General features: G+C 29.8%; 4 protein-coding genes across 5 annotated transcripts; 1 reads left to right on the forward strand and 3 right to left on the reverse strand.

Annotated features, from left to right (window-relative positions):
• The first annotated feature begins 1955 nt into the window (after positions 1-1955).
• On the forward strand, positions 1956-19970 carry LOC126853262 (1-phosphatidylinositol 4,5-bisphosphate phosphodiesterase-like). 2 transcript variants are annotated; one of them, XM_050598854.1, is made up of 20 exons: positions 1956-2221; positions 8600-8654; positions 10273-10501; positions 10636-10695; positions 11195-11332; positions 11833-11912; positions 12104-12239; positions 12327-12427; positions 12847-13013; positions 13328-13538; positions 14019-14277; positions 14504-14704; positions 14828-15029; positions 15426-15583; positions 15662-15868; positions 16241-16613; positions 16744-16905; positions 16973-17150; positions 17473-17923; positions 19058-19970. In XM_050598854.1, exons 3-20 carry the CDS (start codon positions 10331-10333, stop codon positions 19127-19129), a joined length of 3327 nt encoding a protein of 1108 aa, XP_050454811.1. In that variant the 5' UTR covers positions 1956-2221; positions 8600-8654; positions 10273-10330; the 3' UTR covers positions 19130-19970. The 2 variants fall into 2 exon arrangements, with proteins under 2 accessions (XP_050454811.1, XP_050454812.1); XM_050598855.1 differs by having other exon boundaries at positions 14504-14698.
• Positions 19971-20102: 132 nt separating this feature from the next.
• LOC126853311 (uncharacterized) lies at positions 20103-21243 on the reverse strand. Its single transcript, XM_050598923.1, has 3 exons — positions 21210-21243; positions 20698-20971; positions 20103-20377 (listed from the first exon to the last, which is right to left on the reverse strand). Exons 1-3 carry the CDS (start codon positions 21219-21221, stop codon positions 20265-20267), a joined length of 399 nt encoding a protein of 132 aa, XP_050454880.1. The 5' UTR covers positions 21222-21243; the 3' UTR covers positions 20103-20264.
• A 1007-nt stretch (positions 21244-22250) lies between these two features.
• Positions 22251-24078, reverse strand: LOC126853298 (uncharacterized). The gene is made up of 2 exons (XM_050598905.1): positions 23921-24078; positions 22251-23233 (listed from the first exon to the last, which is right to left on the reverse strand). The coding sequence occupies exons 1-2, from the start codon at positions 23933-23935 to the stop codon at positions 22526-22528; spliced, it is 723 nt and encodes a 240-aa protein (XP_050454862.1). The 5' UTR covers positions 23936-24078; the 3' UTR covers positions 22251-22525.
• A 780-nt stretch (positions 24079-24858) lies between these two features.
• Positions 24859-26546, reverse strand: LOC126853310 (mantle protein-like). The gene is made up of 3 exons (XM_050598922.1): positions 26479-26546; positions 25534-25815; positions 24859-25200 (listed from the first exon to the last, which is right to left on the reverse strand). Exons 1-3 carry the CDS (start codon positions 26488-26490, stop codon positions 25057-25059), a joined length of 438 nt encoding a protein of 145 aa, XP_050454879.1. The 5' UTR covers positions 26491-26546; the 3' UTR covers positions 24859-25056.
• Positions 26547-27310: the final 764 nt, after the last annotated feature.

Below are 27310 nucleotides of genomic sequence, written 5' to 3' on the forward strand. Positions count from 1 at the left end.
GTTGATATTTAAATTATGAATATTACAGAATGTTGACTTTGACGCAATAAAATATTCAAATATAAATATTCAAAACTGATCAAGATTTTAAATACTTATTATAATAGTAAGATAACACGTTGGATAAGTGATAATTATAGTAATATTAATTATCATCGCAGATAATTCCATGTTCATCTAATAAAAACCGATCGTATTTTATTTGATGTAATTCTACGTTACTACTGTTATTTTCATTAATACAGCTCTTTAGATATGACTTGTTTATTTACGTTATTACGATTTGTCTGCGCTATGCGAAGTAAGATATTTCTATTCGATGACTCACGAGTTCATTCTACGTTAGAACGCGATTAAGATGTGCTTTTTTTAAAGCACATGTTTTTAGATATTTTTGCCTGCGCATATCAAATGTGATACGCGAGTTTGCTTATCAGTACTACAAAAGTTAATGTTAGGTCAAAGACTATCTGACATTTGCATTTATTCTCTAATCTTTATATTTTTTAACAGCTTGCCTTATCATCATCGAATCCTGTTCGTATCGTTTTTATTATGTATTTACAAAGTGTAAATAAAAGTATGTAACAGTTTTCATCGATTAATTGATTTTATCATCTATGTAATATTAATTAAAATGGAATATTACAATATGAGCAACTGTGATATATGTATTTGTAATGTACGTACAATAATTTAATTTAAACATTTATATTTAACATCATAAATTTGAATTTATATAATTTCTTTTGATAATTACAGAGAAGCAATCTATTTTTTCTGTCGGAAAAGTGAGAAAAGTCTCATAAATAATATTATTAAAATTAGATTAGAATTAATTAGAATATTAGAGTTAATTAAAATAAAAAAAAAAGATTTATATTTTTTTGAATATAACAAGCAATAATAAATTTTTTTTTATATGATAAATCTACATACATATACATATACACATATATGTATATGTATGTACAACATACATATACAACATACATATATATACATATATTAATGTATATGTGTGTATGTACGTATATTCATATACGCTTAATCTAAATACAATTTCAAAAAATTTAAACAATTTAAGATTTAAACCAAAAATTCAAGTCGTTTGAATTGTTCGATCGCCGGAATATTCCGAGAACTATTTATGACGGTACACTCGGTGTCAATAATGCCTTCTCGCTTGTAGATGGTCTCATTTGGATCGAATAATAGCTTGTCACATTGCATCTAATTATTTATGCAATATGACTATCGGTTCAAGAAGGAACCGGCAACATTCTTTCGGAGTCATGTTCATCAGTTTGACAGCTCTAGAATTAGCGGGAGGAAGATTAAATCACGAGATGATGTCCGGAAATATAAAAAAGAAACGAAATACAAGGACATATTAATTATATGTATAATAAATAATTACTATGAGATAAACCATCAGATAAATATCACTTGCGCCTTGAAAAAATTTTCCAAGCTTTGGAAAATTTCGTCGAATTATTTCATCTACTATCTGAGTTTCGGTCTCGTTTGGAGTAGCCGTGAGTAAATGGTAAGGTATTAAGGAGGGACGAAGGGACAGATAGATGGTCAAGCTCTATTGATTAATTTAATAATAAATTATCTTCTTTATTGGCTTCGATGTTTGGAATATTGTTTAGGTCGACACTACGATACAAGATCTACTAAACTGTGTCATAAACTTTTCAGAAGATTTTTTTTTAAACTAATAGTCAGAATACACAAATAACTAAACGCGATGTGTCTAGCTATTATTCGATCCGAAAGAACTTCTTCAAGCGAGAAGGCATTATTGATGCTGCCGAGTGTACGATACATTCCTCGCTCGTGATGCAATAGCTTTAGCAGATCTCGTTCTTGCCGATGAGACGCAGTGAAAACTGAATGACGGCCACAGGCGGCACATGCGCGTAAGGGAAAGAGACGGTATCGAGCCAGGCGGCTGGCAAGCCCGTCAACAGAGACGGCAGCGTCAGTTTCTTCCGTTGCTCCTGGAAGACGTCCGGCATCGGTCCGTGACATTACACGCATAGACGTCCGTGTCCGGGTGTTGTTTCCGTTTTCTCACGTAATGTTCGACGCACATGTGCCCGTTTAATGTATACGCGAAGCTTCGCCGGAGGATGAAATCGTTGATCGAGAAGCGGCTGCGGTTTTCATCATTCGACGAATAATTACGCAAAGGCAGGGAACCGCTTGAACGGTAAGGCCAATTCCGTGTTGCAAGAATTCAGACGAGGCAAGGTGCACACGCGCGCGAGAGCGTGCTCACCGAATGTGCGCGCGTGTACAATCGACGTCATCGATGTCTGCTCCTGAGCACGATCACGAGATGTGTCACGCGTGCCGCGTTTGGCACGCACACGCATCGATTAATTTTCATTTCGAATTCATGCGGTTTTTGCAAGTGACATTTGCATTTTATTATTATTATTTATATTTATTGTTTATTTCTTTACGCGCGTTTTTTTTTTTGTAAATAAATGCATTATTGTTCTGTCCACAATTGCTGTCATTTAAATTTTACTTGACATTTAGAATTCAAGATACATATTCAGATTTTTTTTCGATCTCTTCAGAGGTTTTTTTTAAAATAATATTTAATATTAAACACGCTCGATTGTTTTTTTTTTTTTTAATTTTCATTATTTAATACCATAAATATAAAACATTGATTTTCAGCATTATATGTTCATTGAAAATGAAACGGACCAATATTTTTATCCATTAGGAAAACGAATTACATGATGCCTCTCTTAGTGCTCTGTGTGTAACTAATTTATTACATACTAGAATAATGAGCTAGGGCGCCATGTACCAAATGCATTATCGTTTCCTACTTAATTAGTATTAACCACGCTCACTAATTACTTAGACTATTACGAAGGTTGATGGAAGATGACCACGCTTGTAATTCACTTTCTTGAAATAGATTAAAGCGTTCCGCTGTGTAATCTATGATATCACCAATTATTAAAGGGATAGCCACGAGGAATAGAAAAACATTGTATAAAAAAAAAATGCTCCAATCATTTAGCGACTGTCTACCAAACGTACTGTACACACACACATTCGCAACGTACGCGCAGTGCCACGCGGTCCTCGTCCGCTCGATCTCTCTCTCTCTCTCTTTCCCTCTTTTCTCTTTTCCCTTCTTTTTATCTCTTTCTCTTTTTCGCTCTATATTTTTTTCACCTTCTCTCGCTTCTCTGATGGTCACTGCTCGCATGTATATGTGCCGTTCACGTATGCTTTGCGCTACGCGCGATGTACACACATTATGCGCCATCCGACTACGCATACATATTCGCGACACAGCGAGCAGAGCTACAGGCAACGAGGACTTGCTAATTAGCAGCGTCGTGTTATCACAGCGAGAGATAAGCCGCAAATAAGGCGCGTAAGATTGGCGCGAGGTGATAGTAATGGAACAACGAGACACGACCCTGACTGCAAGACTTCCCGAGGGATTTTCGAGGTCAAGGGAATCCGAAGGCGCCGCTTGCGGTGATGAGATATGGAGTGAGAGAGAGAGAGAGAGAGAGAGAGAGAGAGAGCGGGAGAAAAGGTGTCGTTTATTATATACGACACTTGCTTGTGCGGTCAGGTCGAACCTCGATCATCAAGCTGACATCTGATCTCGACTTCTTAGATTTATCACCGTTCGTCGACGCAATTGTTGAGAAAAAACATGTCGCAAATATCTCTCATATTCTTTTTGTAATACAGGTATTCGTAAAGCTAAAGTGGACATCCAATAGTTCGAGGATTGTTATAAGATATAATTACAGATGGTTTTATAAGCAAGAACAGTGCAATAGTATCAATAAAACATTAAATTACTCAATGATGAATACATCTCTATTTTTATTAATAATTCGCAGTATATTGTAAGCGTTGATCTTAGTTAATGTTTATACATATCTTTATACATGCAAACTGCGTTGTAAAGATACAATACATGAAGAATCAGCGTTTCCTCGTTCAGTTTAATGATTGAATCATACATCAGAAATATTTTTTTATCATCTTCACTTTAAAAAATTATCTTTCTCTTCTAATCTGTTCGTATGATTATACCAACGTGACGAATTTTTCATAATAATTCTGTCACGAAAACATAATAACAGCTTGAAGAAAACTTTAGCACAATTATTCAATTAAACAATAAACTTGCAAAATGTTAGATCGCGAAACAAGTTCTATTTTTGTCAGATAAAATGCGAAATTATTAGTTTATATAATAGCTATAAGATAGTTGTTAGATATTTGCACTGTGTTTGCAAAATGCATATTTTTTTGTATACGAATCTGTGTTTTGAAATATTTATAGTATTTTGACGAACTGCATCCAAGAGAAACGCGTATATAAATTTCGACGATAATGTAAATTGCGCGAATCATCAGTTTTCTCTTGCCACGTGGAATGCAAATACGATGCGAACGCATCGTTAGGTGCATTAAGATCGTAAACACATTGCATAATACATTTTTTATCAGAGAATATCTGTTGTATATTCGAAACCGATATCAATGAAAGACATAACAATTTTCAGCTAACAATAACAAAACCATATGGTATTGTTTGTTTGAGAAGCATTATCAAATTGACTAGAATATCTTATTTTATTTCGTCAAGTATCCTGACACTGTTAAAATAAAAGAGAGAATGAAATTAGCTTCCAATGTAAAATTAAATACTTTTTCTCAGAAAATGAAATATAAAAATGCTTGCTTAAAATGTAATAAAACAGATATAATTAAGACAAATATAATTAAAGACAGAACATTACAGACATTATTTAATTTTTATTATTTTATTATATACATATATATATATATATATATATATATATATATATATATATATATTTTAAATTCCAGTTAAGACTAAAATAATTTAAATGCTTTTTTTTAATTTTAAAAGTAATATAAATATGTCTATTAAAAATGTACATTGTTAAGTCATAAATATCATTTACTTTCATTATGCCTAAAGTGATCATTAAGTGTATTGAGCGATTGAGCAGTCAATGTCATGACAATGTAATACAACCTCCAAAATTTCGGAAATTATTTATCAATTATATAATTATTGATCTGCGTTAGATAATTCAATCATGGCAACTTAGCAACTGATATTCTATAATTGATGTAGTTTAATATTTTTATGTTTTTTTTGCTGATTATGCAAGTCTTGACTTAGACAGATCTCAATTTCGCTTCGATGCTTTAATTTTACGTTTTATCAATAAGTTCGAGCAGATGCATCCGGTTATTAAAAATATAAAATATAAAACATTTTCAATTTCTTTGAATTATTATTAATAATTGATTTTATTATTATTTTAATTGAAGATGCAAAATTATTACTAAAAATATGATAATTTTTGTCAATAATAATATAGATTACGTTAGTATGTACTATTATACTATAAAGAATAAATAAATGAAAGATAAGAAATAATTGAATATATGATTATATAATATGCGTAAAAAATAAAAAGAAATAGTTATTTCAAATCAAAGTAAAAAAGTAATAAGAATTTTAGTAATATTTTATTTGTTAGAGACATTAAAATTTTTGCAAATTTGCTATTATAATTGCATTTCTGGCAGTTAGAGCTTTCATATTAATATCAGATAATTAAATGTAATGATGCATTATTTTCATGAAAATTTCCAGGAGCTACATAGATCACAAACATGCGCAGGATATACAAAGTCAGGTAATATAAGATATATGCTCATAATATCATATTTGACATGAAAGAGAATAACATCATGATATAAATTAAATTTATAAGAAAATAAATTATATAAAGATAAAAAAGAAAATTAAATATAAAAAAAAGTTAGTATTTTTATTTTGACATAAATTAATATCTTTTGAACATTCTATGTACATGGAAATAATATTGTATATAAAACTGACAATAATTAAATAATTAAAAATTTGTAATAAAAATAATATTCTATTATAAAACTATTTATATTATTTACTTTTTAATTCTCTTTGTCTTATAAATATTATTTTTTCAATATCTTTTTCAAAAGTATTATATTAAATAATAACTTATCGCCAGCATGTATCTCGAACGCCTAATTATAATTTTAAATAACTGATTCCTTATCTTCAATTTTACTGTTTTACTCGTCATCTTGACTGGCTGAATTAACGACGCTTTAACAAGCAATATGGTACGATAAAGATTATGGTAAGTCGTAAGTTATACATATCACATTAATGCGATCGATTCGTGAATATATGGATTATAGATGCGTTAGAATGTTGTTGTCATAACGAAAGGAAGATCTTTATAAAGTTAGCTTTACATTCATAAAATAGAAAAGAAGAAAATTATTAATATTTTGAAATATTTTTTGCTGTCTAAAAGTTCTATAGTTCTCAGTTTTGGAAGAGCTCTGTCATTTAAAGCAACAAAAACACAATTTAAAAATCTGAAAAAGTTAACTTTACGCAATGTTTTATGTAGAATTTAAAGAGTTTTCAAGAGTTTCAATGAAATTATATATTGTTTTATAAATAGAATAGATTTTTCATAGACACACAGGAAATAATTGTAATTTTTATACTTCAAATACAAACGCGAAGTTATTTCTACCGGTTTTTAAAATCATTTCATTATTGGTTTGAATAATGGAAGATTTTTTAAAATCGATTTACAATTTTGAAATTCTTTGGGAGAGATTTGAAATTCTAATAATTTATTTCATATCTGAAAAATGTAGGTCTAACTTTACAGATATGAAAAGAAGCGGCACATCAATAAGAAAATCGCATTTCCCTAACGTTCATCTGTTTATGTGACCGGTATACACATAGTGTTTATATAGACACGTGTTGTACGCCCACGCGTATCTGTGAGATATATGACAATTATATGCATTTTACAAACGCCTACATTAATGGTATTTGTTTGTACACGAGTATTGCCGTCGATATTTTTCGGCCAATATTAATGCATTATGACTACGATTCACATCTGTTTATATTCTGCGAAACTTATTATTTTATATTCTGCGAAACTTATTATTACTAAATTTGCTCACGGTTGTCGTGAATTGCACGTGAACAATAACGGCGAAAATGCGGATGTCAACTAATCGCTTGCCAACTCTCTGACAGCATTTGAATTCTTCTTCTGTAGAAGCGCGATGGCAATAAATATATCATCACAAGCAAAAAACATTCGGGAAAATGTGGTTAATTCTCGGAAGTTGCGGTTAATATCGCAATCGGTGATTTGGCAAGATTATTCATTCACTTTTAGAATCTCTCTGTATTTACGCTTTCTAATGTAAATTGTTTTAATTATATATAAATCTTTGACACTAATCGAATATTTTGATAACACAGTAACATATATAACAAGCTCGTCTATTATCATATAAATCATTTCTTAACGTAATATTTATTTGCTTTTATGATTTTATGATTTACTATCATATTTCGGATGTTTTGGTAGAAATAATTTTATGGAGGAATTATCGTATATGAATTATAGTATACTTAATCGTGAATGCCTTATTCCGTGTGGCATGCAATATGTAGGTGCGTAATATCGTATCCGGCAGCTTTCATTTCCTGATGAACTAATTAAGATAAGTTTTGATAAAGTTTAGGATATCCGTATGATGATATGCATATCAATACTAACAGTGTATATAAAAAAAATTTCAAAATTAAATAGTGTTATATTATTGCATTAAATATTAAATTACAATAGAATAAAAATTACAATAAAATAAAAATACGCAAAAAATTAAATTAAATATCAATAGAGAGTTTATCTCTCTTAAGTCTGTATTTAATTATTATGTATTAATTTAAATAAATCTAAATATCTATTTTTTATTACAAGCAAGAAAAAGATTAAAAATAAAAATGTGCATATAATTTACAATACAATGTTATTGTTGCAATATTTTTTATTAATGTCCTCAATGTTATCTTTTATTAATTTATAGCAATAACAAAAGCATTCTATAATTTTACAATCAATATTATTAAGTAAATAGATTTAATAACAATATGGTTATTATCTAGACTTTTCATTTTACTAAAATGTTACGTAAACTGTTACGTAAATCTATTGTAATTATATAAAGATATCGATTAGGTCATTTAATCGAAGAATGAAACTTATTTCAGAGAGGCTCGTGTCTGCCCTTAGATATAATTAACACATCGTTTTATAGAATAGAGTAGCGTAAGAGAAATAATTATACAGAAAATGAATGCCGTCTGGCATACTAAATTCGAAATAATATCTTTTCAACTGCAGCATTTTTTTTTTCAAAAAGACATAAATATGAAATAGATAAATTTTGCACAAAATAAATAATATATTATAAAATTTTTAGCAGATTTATGTTACTAATTATATATACGTACATAGATACACTGTGTTATTTTAATATAATATTAAATTTTCATCAGCAACTAATTTTGCATTACCAAAATATAAATCTTAAAATATTGATGTTTCTCATTAAAGTACAAATTGTAGCGTGATTATTAAGAATAGTTAAAGTTTATAAATTTGTTTTGTTGCAGGTGCACCCGCTAGTTAAAATGAGCAGGTCAACTCGGAAGAGACGCTCTTAACATTGTAAGTTCTTTTACAATCATACTACTATTATTAATAAATATTTCTAAATTGTTGCGTGATATGTTAGATCACGATATGTAGATGTTTAACAAAACTTTCTTACATATGACTATTTTTCCTTGACAACATTCACATATAACTCGTCCCACATAGTGCAGGTTTGCGGTAAAGGTTAATCGGTGCAACGACGCTAGAAAACTCTCTGTACCGTGACGAACTATCGGTTATTCAAAATCCAAAAGCCGATGATTCAAAGGAAAGATAAACTATAATACTTGACTTTTAAATACTGCAAATAATACATGCAACAAGCATAAAAATAAATTTGATTATATTGTTGATAATAGTCATGTAAAATATCATAATTTTTCTTACATATTTTTTTGTAACTATAGTTGAACGTAATACATAAAAAATATACAAAAGATATTTATTTATATCGTTAAAAAGCGTTTCATAACGCTACGTTGTATGTAAAAAGACAAAACTATTTTAGTCAGATGATTTTCAATATATAAAGTGTACAATGACGTTTTTTTCTCTTTATGCTATCTTTTTTTCAGTTTTCTACGTCAATGTTAAAGCTATTCATATCGTAGATTCTATTTTTTCAACTTCCGTAGACAGAATTAGTGTTAGAAATAATAATGATAGATATCTCCAAAAGAAAAAGCTACAAAGAATATCATTCTTAAAATTTTTAAAAAGATTTTGTAAAATAGAGAAAAACGTATAAAATAAAAATAATTATATAGAAATCTTAAGAATTAAAATAATTTTAAAAACAACAGTTTTTATTAACAACAGGATTTAAATATTAAATATATTAAATAAATAAATATCAGAATTTTAATAATTTTACATATTATTCTTTTATTTATCTTTATTTTTTTAATTTTTAAAAATAATTTAAAAATTAAAGTTAAATTGCACGCATCACAGATTAATATATTAAAGATCATAGAAGGTTAGCGATTCATTTTCCAGAGGGGTTAACGCCCGATTAAGGTTTAGATGACTCTATTGAAGTATTACGTATATGTGTTACTTATTGGGGCCACAGGTCGGCTAATAACTATCTAACTAAATACGGCGTCAAACGAGTTCTGAATAAGAAAGAATTACGTGTCAGTGCGAAGATCGTCTGCTTATTAGAAAAAAATATGTTACTTGTTTTCAGATATTTTTCTACAACAAATGATAATTTCTTGACGCTCAATTATGTATACATCTGGCATTATGTATGCTTTTATATCGAGCAATTATGTTTAGAAAAATTTATCAAGTATGTTTACAATAAAATAGTGCAAACTATGTACTGAATAAACATCGATGCTTAACTTTAGAAATTTATCATTGTGTAATACACACTCATAGTATCACGCTCAAATACAATCGAGCTTAAAATATTAATTCATCAGTAAACAATTTACGCACCAGGATTACTAGGAATATATACATGTAAATGTCTATCTTCAAAGACTTGGCATAAAACAGAAACTATGCTTGTGATTGATATCGAAAGGAAAGAAACGTCGTTTGAGCAATCAGTACAGGAAAGATAGATCCGATGAGAAATTCCAATGTCTTTAACGGCGACATTGATTCTTGTTGACAGAACCGGAAAACGCCGTATCTAGGCTGACTTTGCCGGAAATCGGTGGAACGCCGCGGAGATGACGAAGAAGTTTGAGTTCAACTGGCAGATCGAGGTGCCGGAAGCACTCCGTATCGGCTGCGTCTTCGATCGTTGGACAGAGGAAAAAGATAACACTGAAATCGAACTGAATTGCCTGTTCAAGGTCGACGAATATGGTTTCTTTATTTATTGGCAGGGCGAGGGAAAGGTGAGCTTTTCTCCCGCCGTTTGTGCCTTTTTGTTTGTGGGATAAAAGAGAATGAGGTGTTTCTGAGATCTTTAGCAATTTACTATATTCCTGAATAGACACTTTCATTCTTATCTTATCTCTCTCCCCTCCAGGACGGTGATGTTATAGAGTTGTGTCAAGTGAGCGACACTAGAGCCGGAGGCGTTCCAAAGGTACAAGAATTGTTTCATTGTCTCGAAATAATGATAGGGTTTAATCTATTAAAATACATTGTAATTATTTATTCAAAAATTAATATAATATTTTATATATCATTAATTTTTGTATCTAATTGCATGAAAATACGAATATTGTATAGAACAATTATATTGATGCTCTTTACAAATAACTTTTTCAAAATTACATTAAAATAATGATATAAGAAAAAATATTTATAATATATATCATAGCAATGTTTTATTACTTTATTGTATATTACATTGGCAAATCATTTAATACACCTTGATTTTGTAGTAATATAAAAACGCACGCTATATACTTTCCTCATTAATTAAGATATTGACGTATATAATTTTCTACTTTACTATTAAAAGAAAAATTAATTATACAAGCGATATGAAATTTGCCAAACAAATCAATAAAAATATAAAGAGAAAAAAGAGAAAGAAAAGACATACTAATAGCTTTAATAGACTGATGCGTTTCAAATAGGATCCAAAGTTATATGACAAGCTGTTCAGCAAGCACGGTGAACAGTTGGACGAAAAAAGCCTAACCATATGTTCTGGCGCCGATTACACCAATATCAATTATCAACACGTTGTATGTCCGGATCTTGCCACAGCCAAGGTAAACGCCGCACACTAATCATGATAAAAACAAGAAGGGCATCCATGTTAAGCTTATCAGTAAAGTAAATTATTATTGACTGGTTGATACGATACAGCGACGTAGCATTTATGAATAGTACTATTTATTTTTAAGAATATAGCAAAATGTATTCTGTTATATTAAATAATAATCTATCACGACAAAGAGAGAGAAAGATAGAAAGAGAAAGAGAGAGAGAGAGAGAGAGGACGCAAAATTTGATATGAAGTGATAGTTTTGCGACAGCAGAATTCCATTTTTTTCTATTTTTATATGTATTATTATATATTAAATAGTATTTATTTGTATTTATTTGCAACATATAACATGTTGCGGATGCAATGACTGATAGGCTTAATGACTTGCGTGATTTAAATTTATAGGTCGTATCCATCTATTAAATTTAGTGCATATTTTTTGTTCCATGAAAAAAAGGACAAATTTATATTTTATCATTTATATGTCATATGTCGTCACAGGTATGGTTGGAGGGCATTCGATCGATTACGCACAACGTCAAAGCGAATAACGTTTGTCCGCTTACTTGTTTGAAGAAACAGTGAGTTTACCAATGCATTTATGTACGCTTACACTAACATCTGTAAACAATAGTGTTGTTTGTCTTTATGAAATAATTAGCCGTAAATTCTACGACACACATAGCGTAACTTCGTATTTCTCTATTTTATTTCTGACGCAAAAGAATATATGACTTACAATAGATTATTGAATAAATTTATGCTATTTTAGTTGGATGCGACTGAGAATGCTGGTGGATCCTAATGGAAAAGTTCCGGTAAAGGTCGTCGCAAGAACTTTTGCGTCTGGCAAGACAGAAAAACTCGTTTATCAGTGTCTTTCTGAATTAGGCCTACCTAGTGGAAAAGTATCTTGATAATTATTAAGATAAATCATCAATATTATTTCTACATCTCGTAAAAATATTGTAAAAACAATTTCTTTTTATCTTTAGAATGACGTGATAGAACCAGATGACTTCACTTTTGATGCGTTTTATGCACTTTATCATAAAATATGTCCGAGAAACGACATAGAAGAATTATTTCAATCAATGTGAGTATTCGTTTTGAAAAAAATATTTAAGATATTTTATAAATCTGGATACACACATATTTTTATGCATATCAAAATAATACTTTTCTTAACGATTTGCTAATTATAAATTTGAATTCGAATATACACCAGACAATAAGATTTTAATAAAATTTAATACAGAAACAAGTTTTTCTAAGTTATAAAATTAAGAAATTTTCAAGTATAAAACATGTTAACAAGCGATTTAATAAGGAAATATATTTTTATACATACTTATGTATATTTATTTTTTATATTTTATAAATATTTTATTCTTTATAGTATTTGAATCACAATACATACTTTATAGTTTATACCTATTTTAAGATAAGATAGGCATACACATAAAGAAGAGATTTTATGCGAATTAACGCGATTATTTATTCTGAAAATTCCAGAACACAGGGTAAGGCTGATACGATTAATCTGGAGCAACTGATTACCTTTCTGAACGAAAAGCAAAGAGATCCGACCTTGAACGAAATTCTCTATCCACTTTATGACGAGAAACGGGCACTGGAAATCATCAATGATTACGAACAGAACGAAATTGTTCGCAATGAAAGTAAGAACTTGATAAATAAATTATGTAGCATTAGAAAAATGTTTCTCCCGACTTTTCTGAGACCAACTAACCCTAATCGGCTGCTTTGTAAGAAATATTGATTTTTTTCATAGATATTTAATTTATCTTTATCATCATCTAAAATATACATCAAATATATTGTTATTGTAATATTTTAATGATATTAAAAAGTAAATAAAAATAAATTTAACATGGCCATATCTCAACTACGACCGAAAAATTCATGAAGGTACCATGAAGATAAATTGTACTTTTAAAGTGATTTTCTTTAAAAAATAACTGCGTAATTTCAGAAACGATGACGAAGGATGGCTTCATAAGGTACCTGATGTCCGACGAAAACGCGCCAGTCTTTCTCGATAGGCTTGACGTTTATATGGATATGGATCAACCTTTAGCACATTATTATATCAATTCGAGTCACAATACATATTTAAGCGGACGACAATTTGGTGGAAAGAGCAGTGTCGAAATGTATAGACAAGTTCTACTTGCCGGATGCAGGTAAAGTATTATTATGCAAAATATAGAAACGATGATTTACCTGATTTATGACGTATACATATACATTCTAGCAATTCTCAATAACTAGTACATATTTATAGCTACATCGATTGCGCTAGCGTACCAAAGCGTTTATTTTTGAATATGCGATATCATATCTTGACATAAAATCGATATTCTTGATGTTAAATTAACAAATATTGATTCACTCTTATTTCATGATAATAGCATATAGATAAAAAATTTATTCATTTTAATTTTATAATAAATTATAATACAGCTTAAAAAATAATAATAAATAATAAATAATTATAAATATAAATATACAATTATTTTTTGTTAATATTTTATTTAATTTAATAATTTTGTTATTATGCTCCATTATCTATAAATAAACGGACAATTATTTTATAATGTAAAAAATAACTGATAATTACCAACATTGAGAGTTTTAATTTTTTTTTTATTTCGAATTTAAAGATGTGTCGAATTGGATTGTTGGGATGGCAAAGGGGAAGACGAAGAGCCAATAATTACTCACGGCAAAGCTATGTGTACTGACATTCTATTCAAGGATGTTATATATGCGGTCAGAGATACGGCCTTCGTTACATCCGAATATCCAGTGATTCTCAGTTTTGAAAATCATTGTAGCAAGAAGCAGCAATACAAATTGGCCAAGTACTGCGATGAAATTCTGGGTGATTTATTATTACGGGAACCTTTAAAAGAATATCCTGTAAGTTTATTGGAAATGTATAAAATATAAAATATCTTATATAATTATTATTTACTTTAAATAAATTATTAGAATACAAAACATTATAATAAATTATCATATAAGCACATAAAATATAAGAGATTTTTAGAAAGAATTTTTTGTATTAACTCACATTTACATTAAGTCGATCGTGCAAAATCTTGTGGCTCTTTCAAACATCTCATTTTAAATGTACTAAAAACAGCTAGAGCCAGGAGTACCGCTTCCGCCACCCAGTATGTTGAAACGTAAGATTCTCATTAAGAACAAGCGCTTAAAGCCCGAGGTCGAAAAGCAGGAATTGGAGCTCTTCAAGCAAGGCCAATTTGTGATCGAGGACGAGGTCAAGGAAGACGCCAGCGCGCCACCGACTGTCGCCGCCGTCGTGGAACAGCAACCGGTAAAGGTAACCTTCGTTATAATCCTCAATTGAAGAGATATAGTTTTAGTGCCCCTTCACTTTAATTTAGTGGCCACGGCTTCCTATAATATCCTATAGTAAAACGGCATTACATCTTTTTATTCTTAGGAGGAAATTCCTGAATCTGTAACATCACCAAGCATTCAACAGCAGCAATCTGTTGGCAGCGGTCCAACCGGTCTCGGCGATAGCATAGAGCTAGTGGCGGCTCAACCTTATACCGGAAGTACTACTAATGTACATCCGTGGTTATCCTCCATGGTTAATTATGCCCAACCTATAAAGTTTCCTGGCTTCGATGTTGCCGAACGTAAGCAAAATATCTTTGCATTTATTAAAAAATTAATTATGTATATATCTGTTCGAATTTTTTATTCTTTTATAAACATTATTTTTTATAAATATTAATAAAGAAGATATGTTGTAATATATCATATTATTAACTCGATTATAATAATATATTAATATTAATTTTACACATTATACGTTGCATTAATATATCTATCTCTCTATTATTATATTTTTCAATATTTTATTATGTGATTACAGTATTTTCTATGAAAGATGTAAGATAAAGTTTGGATATAATTTTTGTTTAATGTTATGCATATAAATACGCTTTATACTCTTTTTAATATGTAATTAAAATTGCGATTGACAATGTTAATTGATGGAAATTATGATTAAAAATGAATTATTATTTCAGAAAAAAATATTCATCACAATATGTCTTCCTTCGCGGAAACTGCTGGTTTGAATTACTTGAAAACGTCAGCTATTGAGTTCGTAAATTATAACAAACGACAGATGAGTCGAATTTATCCGAAAGGCACACGAGCCGACTCTTCCAATTATATGCCACAGGTAAATACATATTCGTAGAATGCAATTTGCGCTAGGACACGAAGAAAAGTCTCTCAATGATCGATCGTCGCGAAACAGGTCTTCTGGAACGCTGGCTGTCAAATGGTGTCGCTGAACTTCCAAACCGCGGATCTGCCCATGCAACTGAATCAAGGCAAGTTCGAGTACAACGGTTCTTCGGGCTATTTGTTGAAGCCGGATTTCATGAGACGGGCTGATAGGAGTTTTGATCCTTTTGCTGAGAGTCCAGTGGATGGAGTGATCGCCACACAGTGTAGTGTTCAAGTATGTTTTATTTTTAATAATATCTTATTTGATTTCTCGTATTCTAAAATTCTATTTCTTTTTTCTACATTCAAGATAAAATGATTACAAAATGATTAATACGACTATGTAATATAAATATAACTCATTTTTATTTTATTTTAATTTATCTTTATCTTTTATTATGTTTTATAATACAAATATAATAATTTGCTACGTATGACAAAATACTGATAATTGAAAAATAAGATATTTAGAATATAAGAATTAAAAAAAAGAAATACTATTTTATATAGAAAAATTATATAAAGAAAAAGGTTGTCCTTGAGATTAAAATAATTTATTATTTTAGCATATTATTTTAGCTTATTAATTATTTTAACATTCTAACAGGTAATAGCGGGTCAGTTCTTATCCGATAAGAAAGTCGGAACGTACGTGGAGGTCGAAATGTACGGCCTACCAACCGACACGATACGTAAGGAATTTCGCACCAGAGTTGTACCTGCTAATGGTCTGAATCCCGTTTATAACGAGGAGCCCTTCCTCTTTAGAAAAGTTGTTCTACCAGATTTGGCTGCTTTGAGATTCGCGGTATACGATGAATCAAACGGCAAGCTGTTAGGGCAAAGAATCGTTCCTTTAGACGGTTTGCAGGCCGGTTATCGGCACATTGCATTGCGAACCGAAGCTAATTTTCCTATGTCTTTACCCATGCTGTTTTGTAATATTGATATCAAAATTTATGTACCAGATGGTTTTGAAGGTACGATCAATATCACATTGGTATATCTCAATTATATAATTATGTAAATAAATATTTTATATAATTTATTATATACATATATATTTTTTCTTTTTCTAATTGTTTCAATATTCTTTATAATTCTTTTTAGAATTTATGGATGCTTTAACGGCGCCACGAGCATTTAGAAAGACGGAAAGTATGTCGCAAAATAAAATACGAGGCTTGGGAATTGAAGAGAGTGACAGCAAAAACAATGTGGACGGCAAAAATAACGTATCGTCTCACCATTACGAACCGGCTAAACCAAGAGGTAAATCGTAAGATGCAGAAATTGTGTTTAGTTTAGTACTTATATTCACATCATATTGTTTTTACAGAGGAAATGAAGTTTGATCCAATTACTTTGGAAACTCTAAGACAAGAAAAGGGTTATCAGAAAGTATTAAGGAAACAGCAAAAAGAATTAGAATCTTTGAAAAAGAGGCATCACAAAGAGAAGTTGACTGTTCAGAAACAACATTGTGTTGCTATAGAGAAGATTTTTAAAGGAAAAAAGTTAGTCATTATTGAGCAATTTAAATCAAATTCTAACAAAAATATTTATCTATTAATCTATTATATATAAATGACACTTATTTTTAATCAAAATAATAATTTTATGACAAAAAGATAAATTTAAAATAAACGACAAAATAAAAACGTATTTTTTTTGTAAAAAAGTAAAAATTTTTGAAAAAATATGTAAAATAAATAATTTACGCATATTAAAGATTGATAAAATTTAAATTAATCAATTGACAAAACACTTGATATATAATAATTAAATTAAAAGACAATAGTAGAATAATATAAAAAAAATTAAAAAAATTCATTGTAGCAAAGCGGAGCTTTCAAGAGATCCTACAGTTCGTCGCGCTATTTCCGAACAAACGGCCCAATGGTCGCGTCTCGCTGACAGGCAACGCCGAGAAGAACGTGACCTGGTCCGCGGACATCTGGAGGAGCGACGAGCCCAACTATGCAAATTGTGCGTAGCTGCACAGCTCGCGCAACAGAAACAGCTAACTGCAAGGCATGAACGCGAGATGAAAGATATGACTGCGCGACAAGCGAGACAATCGGTGGAAAGCGCAAGAGAGGTGATGAATGACAAGACTTTGAAAACACGAGGGATCAAGGAGGGCAGACTCAGGGAGATGCAGCAGAACAACACGAAAAAATTCATGGAGGAACGCAGGATCGCGCAGATAATACAAAATAGGGAGAAGGAGAAACTCAAAGTGATCCACGAGAAACAATTGGAGGAATTGCAGAAGGATATGAATGCGGTAAGGCAACAAACTCTTGCTAGACTAAGGATTTTTCCGGTAGTATAGTTTATTGTATTTATACATAGAAATAATATGTTTCATATGCTTTGTATAATTATAAGCAACTTTTGCGAATTTTGATATTAGAAATTATTTATTTTAACATTCTAATCGGTTGTAAATTTAAAAAATGCTGAAAATCTAAATATTTTATTTAGATTTTCCGCTCCTTTTATTTATTTTAATTATTGTTGCTTTTCGGGTATTTTCCCCGAATATATGTATTAAGCAAATTTGTGATAAAAGATCTTACTTGTTAAAAAGATGAATCTAATTTATGATACATTTTTGTTTCACAACATTTAATTTTTGTTTTGTAATTAAGTTTAATTTTATTTATATCAGATGTGAATATTAAAGTTAATTTTATTAATTTCTTTCTCTATTATCTACGTTTCTATTAATTTATTATATCACGTTTATATCTTACTTAATATTATATTAATAAACCACGTTTTTTCTTAAAAAATATTTTATATTTTATTTTTCCTTTGATATTTTATTCATTACATCGTTATATTTCAAAATAAATTACAAATTATAAGTGGAGTTAAATTAATTCGAAAAAACGATATTATAAAAAATTAACTGTCAAAAATTATCAATATTTACAATCAAATATCTGGAATAATAAAAATCAAAGGTTTATGTGCTGTATTTTTTATTAATGTTATGTTTCGTTACTTAAACAGTAAAAATCTTTAGATTGCTTTATCAGATATGTAAAAAAGTATTACATAAAAAAATATTAATATTGCTTTAGTAAGTAAATAATTTTTGAGAGATATTTGTTAACATCAATATTGAATTATTTATTAAAACTGAATTGTTCATGTGTGCCATATCAATATATATCGTGCATACATTATAAATATCAGAAAAATTAGCATAATTGAAAATTTAATTAAACAAATCTTGGACAAAAATTAATTAATTATTTTTTTATCAACAATGAAATTAAGAACATAGAGTTAGTGACTCACTGAAAAATCTGAATATCAAAAAATTATCTTATAACATAATTTCACAGTTAATATATAAATAACAAGCTTATTTTCTAATATAATTGTCTTAGTTATACAATTTTTTCAGATCATGGATATGTACAAGAATGAAGACATGGACTACGAGCTGGCTAAGATGTTGGCTGAATTTTATGTGTGATGAGTACCAGTCGAGTTTTTACGCAATTTACCTCCATAGCAATAGTGCGCTATGAACGAGGACTGTTTTTCAGACAATTTACTATTATCGTTAATTATACTTGAAATTGGGATCAAACTTTGTTAGCTATCATTCTCATATTTATCGACTAATGTCGCGTATTATGAGAAATCAGATGTAAACAAGTAACTACAGTAACGTTTCTAATTCATTCAGCCAAGTATTTTTTTATAAACAAACATCTCGTATCTCCATAGTTTCCGAGTACCTATAGACTAATGAGGGAGTCAATAAAACTAAAGTGATCTAGTCAAGTATTAGATATGTAAAAGAAGTATCACATGATCAGAACTGATTAAACGGTGTGACCCACCGCGCGATCAGACGAAGTGAATATTTTTTGATTGTTAATACTATTATCGAAGTCTATCGAAGTGGAAAACGTGTATGCGTATATGCGTGCGTGAGATTGTTGTCTGTATTCATGAGTCGATGCCTAATGCTGAGAAGGACTCTTGCTGTTATCGTAACGATTTCTAGACTATACATACCTTGAGTTGAGAGACGTTTTCACGGATCTTAGCCAATAGTTCTTGTGACTGCTGATAATGACTAGAGTATTAATACATTAGAATCTCGAGAGATCGTGTAATTTTCAGCCCATGTTCTTACACGAATAGTGTCACAGGTTTGTAAATAAATTTCAAACTGAAGCCTAGTATAATTATTATCACACATTGTTGTTTTCATTATATAATATAATGTTATTTACATAAATTATTATATCATTCTACATATATATTAGATATAAAGGACAAAAGAAAAAAAATATTACAAATTACGTTCGCGACTATTTCTTTTTTGTTAAATTATGGGCGATTATTTTCGCAAGATCATGTGCCTGTATGTCAATAAAAACTATAATACAGTAAAAACTATACCGCAACAAGTGTCAAAAAATATTTTATACAAAACACGCATTATTTATTTTATTTTACTATTATTAATAATTATAAGCAATAAAATAAACCAGTTACATACCTGAGAGATATTTTATTGTTTAAAATTAATTTTACTCAAAATTAATTAATTCAAAAAAATAATATTTTAATATGATATATTCTTTAATATTTCCTTAATTATTTTCGTATATGGGGAGATCATGATAATGTTTCTCATCATCATGATTAAAATAATGTTCCAATACATCTGACTTGATATCAGCGATAGTAAATTCTTCGTATGGAGCTGAAACAAATAATATGTAATGAATTTTTCATGTTTCACAATACACACAGAACACACAAAGAACTATATGTTCTCGATTTTCAAAAATAATATTAAATAATATTTCTTTAAGTTTATACTATTTCTAAGCTGTATCGAATATTATTAGTGCTTCTAATTCAACATCGTTAATGTTATATCTTCTTTTTTTAAATCATTTTTAATACATTATTAATATACTATAATAATTTGTATGTATTAAAATGACATTTTAATTAATATATATAATTTTATATGCAAAAATCAAACACTACTTATTATAAATTTATATTTTGATTTACTTGTGTGTGAATGGGATATATCATGGATGTCATCTATGTCGTTCTGAGAGTCAACGATTTGAATAATTGGTTGATAATATGCATGATGCTCCAAATCTACAATTTCCGCTTGGTCTCTGTAGTTCGCCGGTACTAGTATATTATCATGATTATCAATTTGCACGTTTTGATAACTGGTAGCGCCATGGCCGTGATAAACTGCCTGAAGATTCGTGTAATCCACATCTCTTGTTATTATGCTCGCCTCGCAAATCGCAACTATCAATAAAAACAACTAAAACACAATAATACATAACACAATAATAATACGCTTCTTTAAATACTGCAAACACGTATTTGTAAGTTGTTTCAATTTATTATGTTAATTTTTTTAAATAGATATTAATAATTTTTTTTTATTTATACGACTGTTTTTAGTAAATTAATTTAACTAAATCAAGATATTGTATGTAATTGAATTTTTTTTTAATTTACAGATTCACTGTGTTTAAATTTTCTAAACATTCACTCACATAGTATCTCATAATGAATTTGCTTCAGATGCTTCGTTCGTTTGTACTAAAGGCATCTTCCCATAGAAGTCTATTTTATACAACAGTCGCTGCGCATTGTTACGTAAATACATGCGAATATTACGCGCTAGAAGCGGATGTTTACAATTCGTGCTTCATGTGGATTCGTGTGGTCGCGATGTGGCGCGCTTATACCTATGGGAAAATCGGCTGGTTACGCCCGCAAGCATGTACGTGTAAGTTGTTTCAAAATCGCGAGATCGTTTCATTGCCGAGTTACGCAAGTAACTCAACAACTAACAAGTTGAATGGTGTTGCGCGTATGTGACGAAACTGTATGTGAATCTTTGGAAATCCTTGGGAATAGATGGAAAACTAACCGACAAACTATCATTAATTCAGCCAGCTTTAGTAGATATCGGCAATCAATTTGCTTTTTAGTACGACAAAAGGGAAAGAAATTTTTACGTCAATTTGTAACAAGAACATGAAATTGTACAATTATTTTATTATTCAAAAATTTTTATATTGATATATAAAATATTTATAATCTCCCACAAGTATTCTATTTACAATCGAAACTAGAATTATATATTTTTATTCTTTTTGAAATAATAATTTAAATTTTGTAATATTTGATATTTTGTACATGTATTGTTTAATAATGCGATACATATTTTCTGAGAACAATCGGAGAAATTTCAGTGAGATTTTATGGTTCGAAGAATTAAGATCTCAGGAGATGCAATCTAGATAAGCAGAAGATGTCCGCAACTCTATAACATAATTGTACGCTATACCTATGCTTAGGAAATTCATGTGCATATAATTCTCTGGATGAAAGTTCGAACAAATAACAAAAATTTGGTTGACAGCAAATTTCGGCATAATTTTTGTTATATAATTTTTCTAATTTGTAATACTATTACGTAATTTCTTTATTTCTTGATATATCGTACATTATACGTCTGCATTTGTACATGATATTTCATATTTTTTACATTCGTACTTCCTGTACTCTAACAAAAAATTGACACTTGGTTGAAAAAGAAAAATAATTTTATTATATGTTTTAGATTGAATTTATCATTTTTGACAATCTGTTTTTTTATAATTTGATTCGATAAGAGATGGGTGTGTGTATTATATAAACGCATTATGTTATCAAGCTAAAATTTTACACATTTTTATTTATTGCAATCTATCGGCGTTATTTTTTGTTTAAATGCCAATCGATGATAAAACTGCTCGCTGAATATTTAAGAGTTCTCAAATTCTGTAAAGCTCTACATCTACGTTGCGCGCAATCGAGTCATCTATACACAATGCGGCTTAACTATGACAGAATTATGAACGGGTTGCGGGGCATATAAGGGTGATGGAACATGAACAACGGGTTTTGCATAGGACAACTGCGGCGCTTGTATCTGCACCACCTTCGGCGCCGCGTACTGAACGGGAGTATGGACCAATGGTTTTTGATAAGCAATTTGAGCGACAGGTGTTTCATACTTCTTGAGGAAGACTTTCGGCATCACGTCATGATACATAAGTTGCTGTTGCTGATACATAGGTGCGTAAGAATACAATGATTTTTGATAGACTGGCGCGTATGACAGCAAAGGCTTCTGATCAATGGGCATCACGGGCTTGATGTACTGCACAGGTTGATGCACTGGGTGATAATTTATCGCAGATGTCACCGGCTTCACATATGTGACGGCTGGTTTCGGTACCACGGCATAAGCGGGCGGTTGTTGAATATACTGCAAATGAGCTAAGGGTTGTGCTACCCCCAGTTCCTTTTTCAGATAAGCTTGTTGTAGCAAGGGCTTAACGTAAACGGATGGCGGCGAATAAGTGGGAACATGCGAGTAAATTGGTCCGCAAGGCTGATGAATGGACTCTCTCTTTGCCTTTAGTATCGAAGTATCCGCTGCTCTGTCCATCAGCGGCTCATCCGGCATGTTCATCTGCATCCCAGCCTCCGAACGCACCGTTGACAACCATATTAAGCATGGTATCTAAAAATTAGAATAGGTTGACGATTAACTGCCAGATTAATATAAAATATGTAAAAAATACTCTCCAAAAAATTATATAAAATTAAATAAAAAATTTGTTTAAAAATTATATTATATAATGCATCTAAGGTTAAAAATGTAGTTATTTAGAAAAATTTATTTAATGTATTTAAATTATCTAGATGCATTTAATATATCTAAAAAAAATATATATAAAATTTTTTTAACTTTGTAAAAATGTATATAAAATGCCATTTTGTAATTTTGTAAAATATATAAATTGTAGAATGTTATCTGAAATATTTATTTATGTTTTTTACTAAAAATGTAATAAAAAAATTTTAAGAAATAGTACTAGAATTTAAAAAAATACAAAAATCGCTGTGCTCCATTTTTAAGAATAAAGTCAATCAAAGATATTTTTCTTTACTATACGTTATAAGGTGATAATGCCAGTAACAGAAAATGGATGTGTATGAGAGATTCTAAAATATTTCATTAATGACTATTTCTAACAAACAACAAAAGATTTGAAAATTTGGCATATGTATAAAAAATAAATTAATACAACTTTAATAGTTTTTGATCAAAATATGTTACAATAATCATTTTTGATAAATTTTAAAATAAACGAATCTTCAGCAATCTCAAACTTACTATAAAACAACATTATGTCGGTATGCTTACCAATATTCTGAACATGATTTCCTTTCCGTCAAATTGTACGAGGATCAATAGATGAGAAGTTCTGGACCAAACTAGAAGCGCGTCGCTTGCAGTCCTCGGTTTTATAAACTTTTGCTCTACTTATAGAGAGGGTAAATTTCTTGCCAAGCCCAAGTCGAATGTGATTCCCTTAAGCGGCATAAAAAGTGATCACCAGGTTTACATGATGCAATCGCACGTGCCTCGGTATTTCCTGAATAAATTCTGCGACGGCGTAAGAGAATGCCCCCGTCCGGGCACAGCGACACATTGCATCGTTGACATTATACGTCGTCATTTACTGCGTTGCAGACATGTTAGTTTGCTACGACAATCTGGACGCTATATCACTACATACACCCCGAGGTATCGCCTACGGGAGAGACGGATATAATTTATAATAATTGTGTGAATGCATTCTCCCTCTCGATTTTGACAAAAAACTAAACACGCCTAAAGTTATTTATTGCACGCAAGCTTATACATAACAGCTAGAGGCAATACAAGGCAATTATTAAACGAGCAGAGTATAAGTTATTAAGAAAACGCTAAGAAAATATATTTTTCTAAATTATATGTATATATTTATTATTTATAAAAATAATTTTAATGTTTTTAATTTTTTAATATCTTTAATTTTATTATCTGTGCATAGTATTCTAATTACTTTTAATCTTCTAGTATTTCTTTTTATTTATTAAAAAATTGTTGAATAAAAACTCTCTTTAATATTTTAAATTTAATTATTTTTATTATAGAATTTCTATAATTAAAAATTGATAATTAAGCAAGCTAAATATTTTTGAACTTAATTTTCCACGATGTACCTATTTAAGAATCTTAGTTTTTAATTATTCCTAACTTATTATTGATCTAAATTACTCTACTTAATATTCTATTTAAAGAATAATAACTGTTAGTAATTTTTATAACAGAAAAAACAATTTATTTAAACAAATATTATATAACAACAATCTATATATAATATTACATATATAACAACAAACTATATACAACATCACAATATCATAATGCTTACGATCTATTGTTGCATATGTAATGCTTTTGTCATTAATTTTGGCATAATAATATTAAATAGAATCTTCCGGGTTATCGAATCAATGCTTCCAGCCATGTCCTGAGCTCTTATGATGGAAGACGTGCTTGTACACTGGCACATGAACTGGATATGGTTTAGGTATTGGCACTGGGAAATGCTTTTCTACGGTCACTGGATATGGTTTTTCGACAACGTATGGTACCTGTAACATAACAAATTTGATAATATTTAAAACATAAATGAGTAAAAAAATGACAAATAGATTAGTACTATATGATATAAAATATTTTATTTATCGATGTATTTTAATATTTCTACATACTATAATAATATTCTTTATACTTTAAAAATTGTTTAAATATAATTTTAATTTAAGTACATAATATTTTCATACATTATTTACGTTATTTTTATGTTAAAATATGATAATATTTTATAATATAATAATAATGAAAAATTGTTAAAAATTTGCCAATTTTTTGCAAATTTTTAATATACAACACAATGTGTGCAAAAATTATCACAATAAAATAACCTTTTTTTCCACGACATACGGCTCTGGCTTTTCAACGGGTATTTCAACGTGTTTGACAACTTCTACAGGAACTGGATGTGGTACTGGAACTTGAACTTGATAGGGCTGAGGTATTGGAACCTTAATTTGTTGAGGCACCGGGACGGGGACCGGATGGGGAATTGGTATCGCGTATTTCTTGTAGATTGGTATCTCCACTGGTTTAGATGTTTCGTGATAAGTTGTACCGCCGTGTTCCTCCTCATAAGAGGCCCAAACAGTGACCACCATAGTGATTAACACCTATAAATGAATTATTAAAATTATTGTTTCGAATGTCGCCAAGATGGCTAATCTTCACCGCTTTCTAAACACGAGTCTAAGTCTTTTTCTTTTGACAGTAGTTTCACGAGAAAACTCGGTCGAACGCGCAAATCACTCGCTCTTTCTAATCGTTTGAACAAGCCATATTCGAAATGGTGTCACGCAAAGCGCAGTAATTTCGTAATAAATAACTAATTGCAGTCTTGTCTCGTTTGCAGGCTTAGTTGCTTTTCGTGAGAAAAATAAGATCTGTTTCCCATTTCTCTTTGACACAAAAAATTAATGATCAACGTACATATAGATTCAACACAAATTCTAATAGAAAAATTAATACATATATTAAATTTAAACAAACTATTTTTACCAAAATGCTTTTAATAAATATTTGTGAGAAAAGTAGTAATAGTACATGGTTGATAGAGTTCAAAATGTGTGTATTTGTTTAAAACACAACACCAATAAATTAATAGAAAAAAAATTATATGGTTTTGTATTGTCGTAAAATTAGCGTTCTAATAAAACTAAATAATTTAATGTTGTATATAGTATATGTAATTGTTTTTAAAAATCTAATGTATGCAACATTATCAAACACATATTATCCGGATAATTAAATATCGAATTTTTTTTGAAAATACTCACAAATAGTCTCATGATCTTGCGCGACGAGAACACTGCTGTGACAATCGATTCTGCAATATCTGTCCTTACAACCGATTCTATGATGCTTTCAAAGTCACGGCCAACTCTTTATATACCGACGCTACTTTCTCCCTTCTCCTCATTACAGTAACTCTAGTTGTTCGCTATGTCAGGTGCACGCTGCACGTATAAATGCCGTCCGTGCGATAGCGCTGAGAGTGCGATTATCTCGATCTCTTCCTAACGTTCACCAACTTCGGAATGCGCAAAGTTAATTATCAAAACTCTTCATTAGATAGACAAATTATGTTATACTAATTCTAGGCTATCGAGGGTGAATAACAAATTGTTTGTCCGCATATTAATTATTCTCGTCATGTTCGTGGCAATCATACACAGCAGGGAATGTGTTATATTATTAGTGGTCAGTCGCAGAGTATAATATATAATAAAATAAATGTAAAAGCAAAAATAAATAATTAATATAAAAATAATTTTTTTTTGTATTTTATTATGTAAAATTACTGAATAAAATAAAAAAAAATTGGCAAACTAATTATTTTAATTTTTATCAAAAATTTTTTATACAACAAGGTATAAAAATATTAAATTGTAATATAAAATATAATGTCTTGGTAGTAATCAATGCTAAAATTGATAAAAAGTACTATTCTTTTCTATCTGCTTCATGACTATTATAACTTTTTTAGACCGGAAATAATCATGAACTGAACAGAGTTAAAGACCTTAGCATTCAAGATGTAGCAGAAGTCGTTATTGCAGATCTCAGCAGGTACTAACTGAGAAGATAATAGAGGCAAAAAGATAAAAC

The sequence above is a fragment of the Cataglyphis hispanica genome, chromosome 12 (genome assembly GCF_021464435.1).
Source record: "Cataglyphis hispanica isolate Lineage 1 chromosome 12, ULB_Chis1_1.0, whole genome shotgun sequence".
NCBI lineage: Eukaryota > Metazoa > Arthropoda > Insecta > Hymenoptera > Formicidae > Cataglyphis > Cataglyphis hispanica.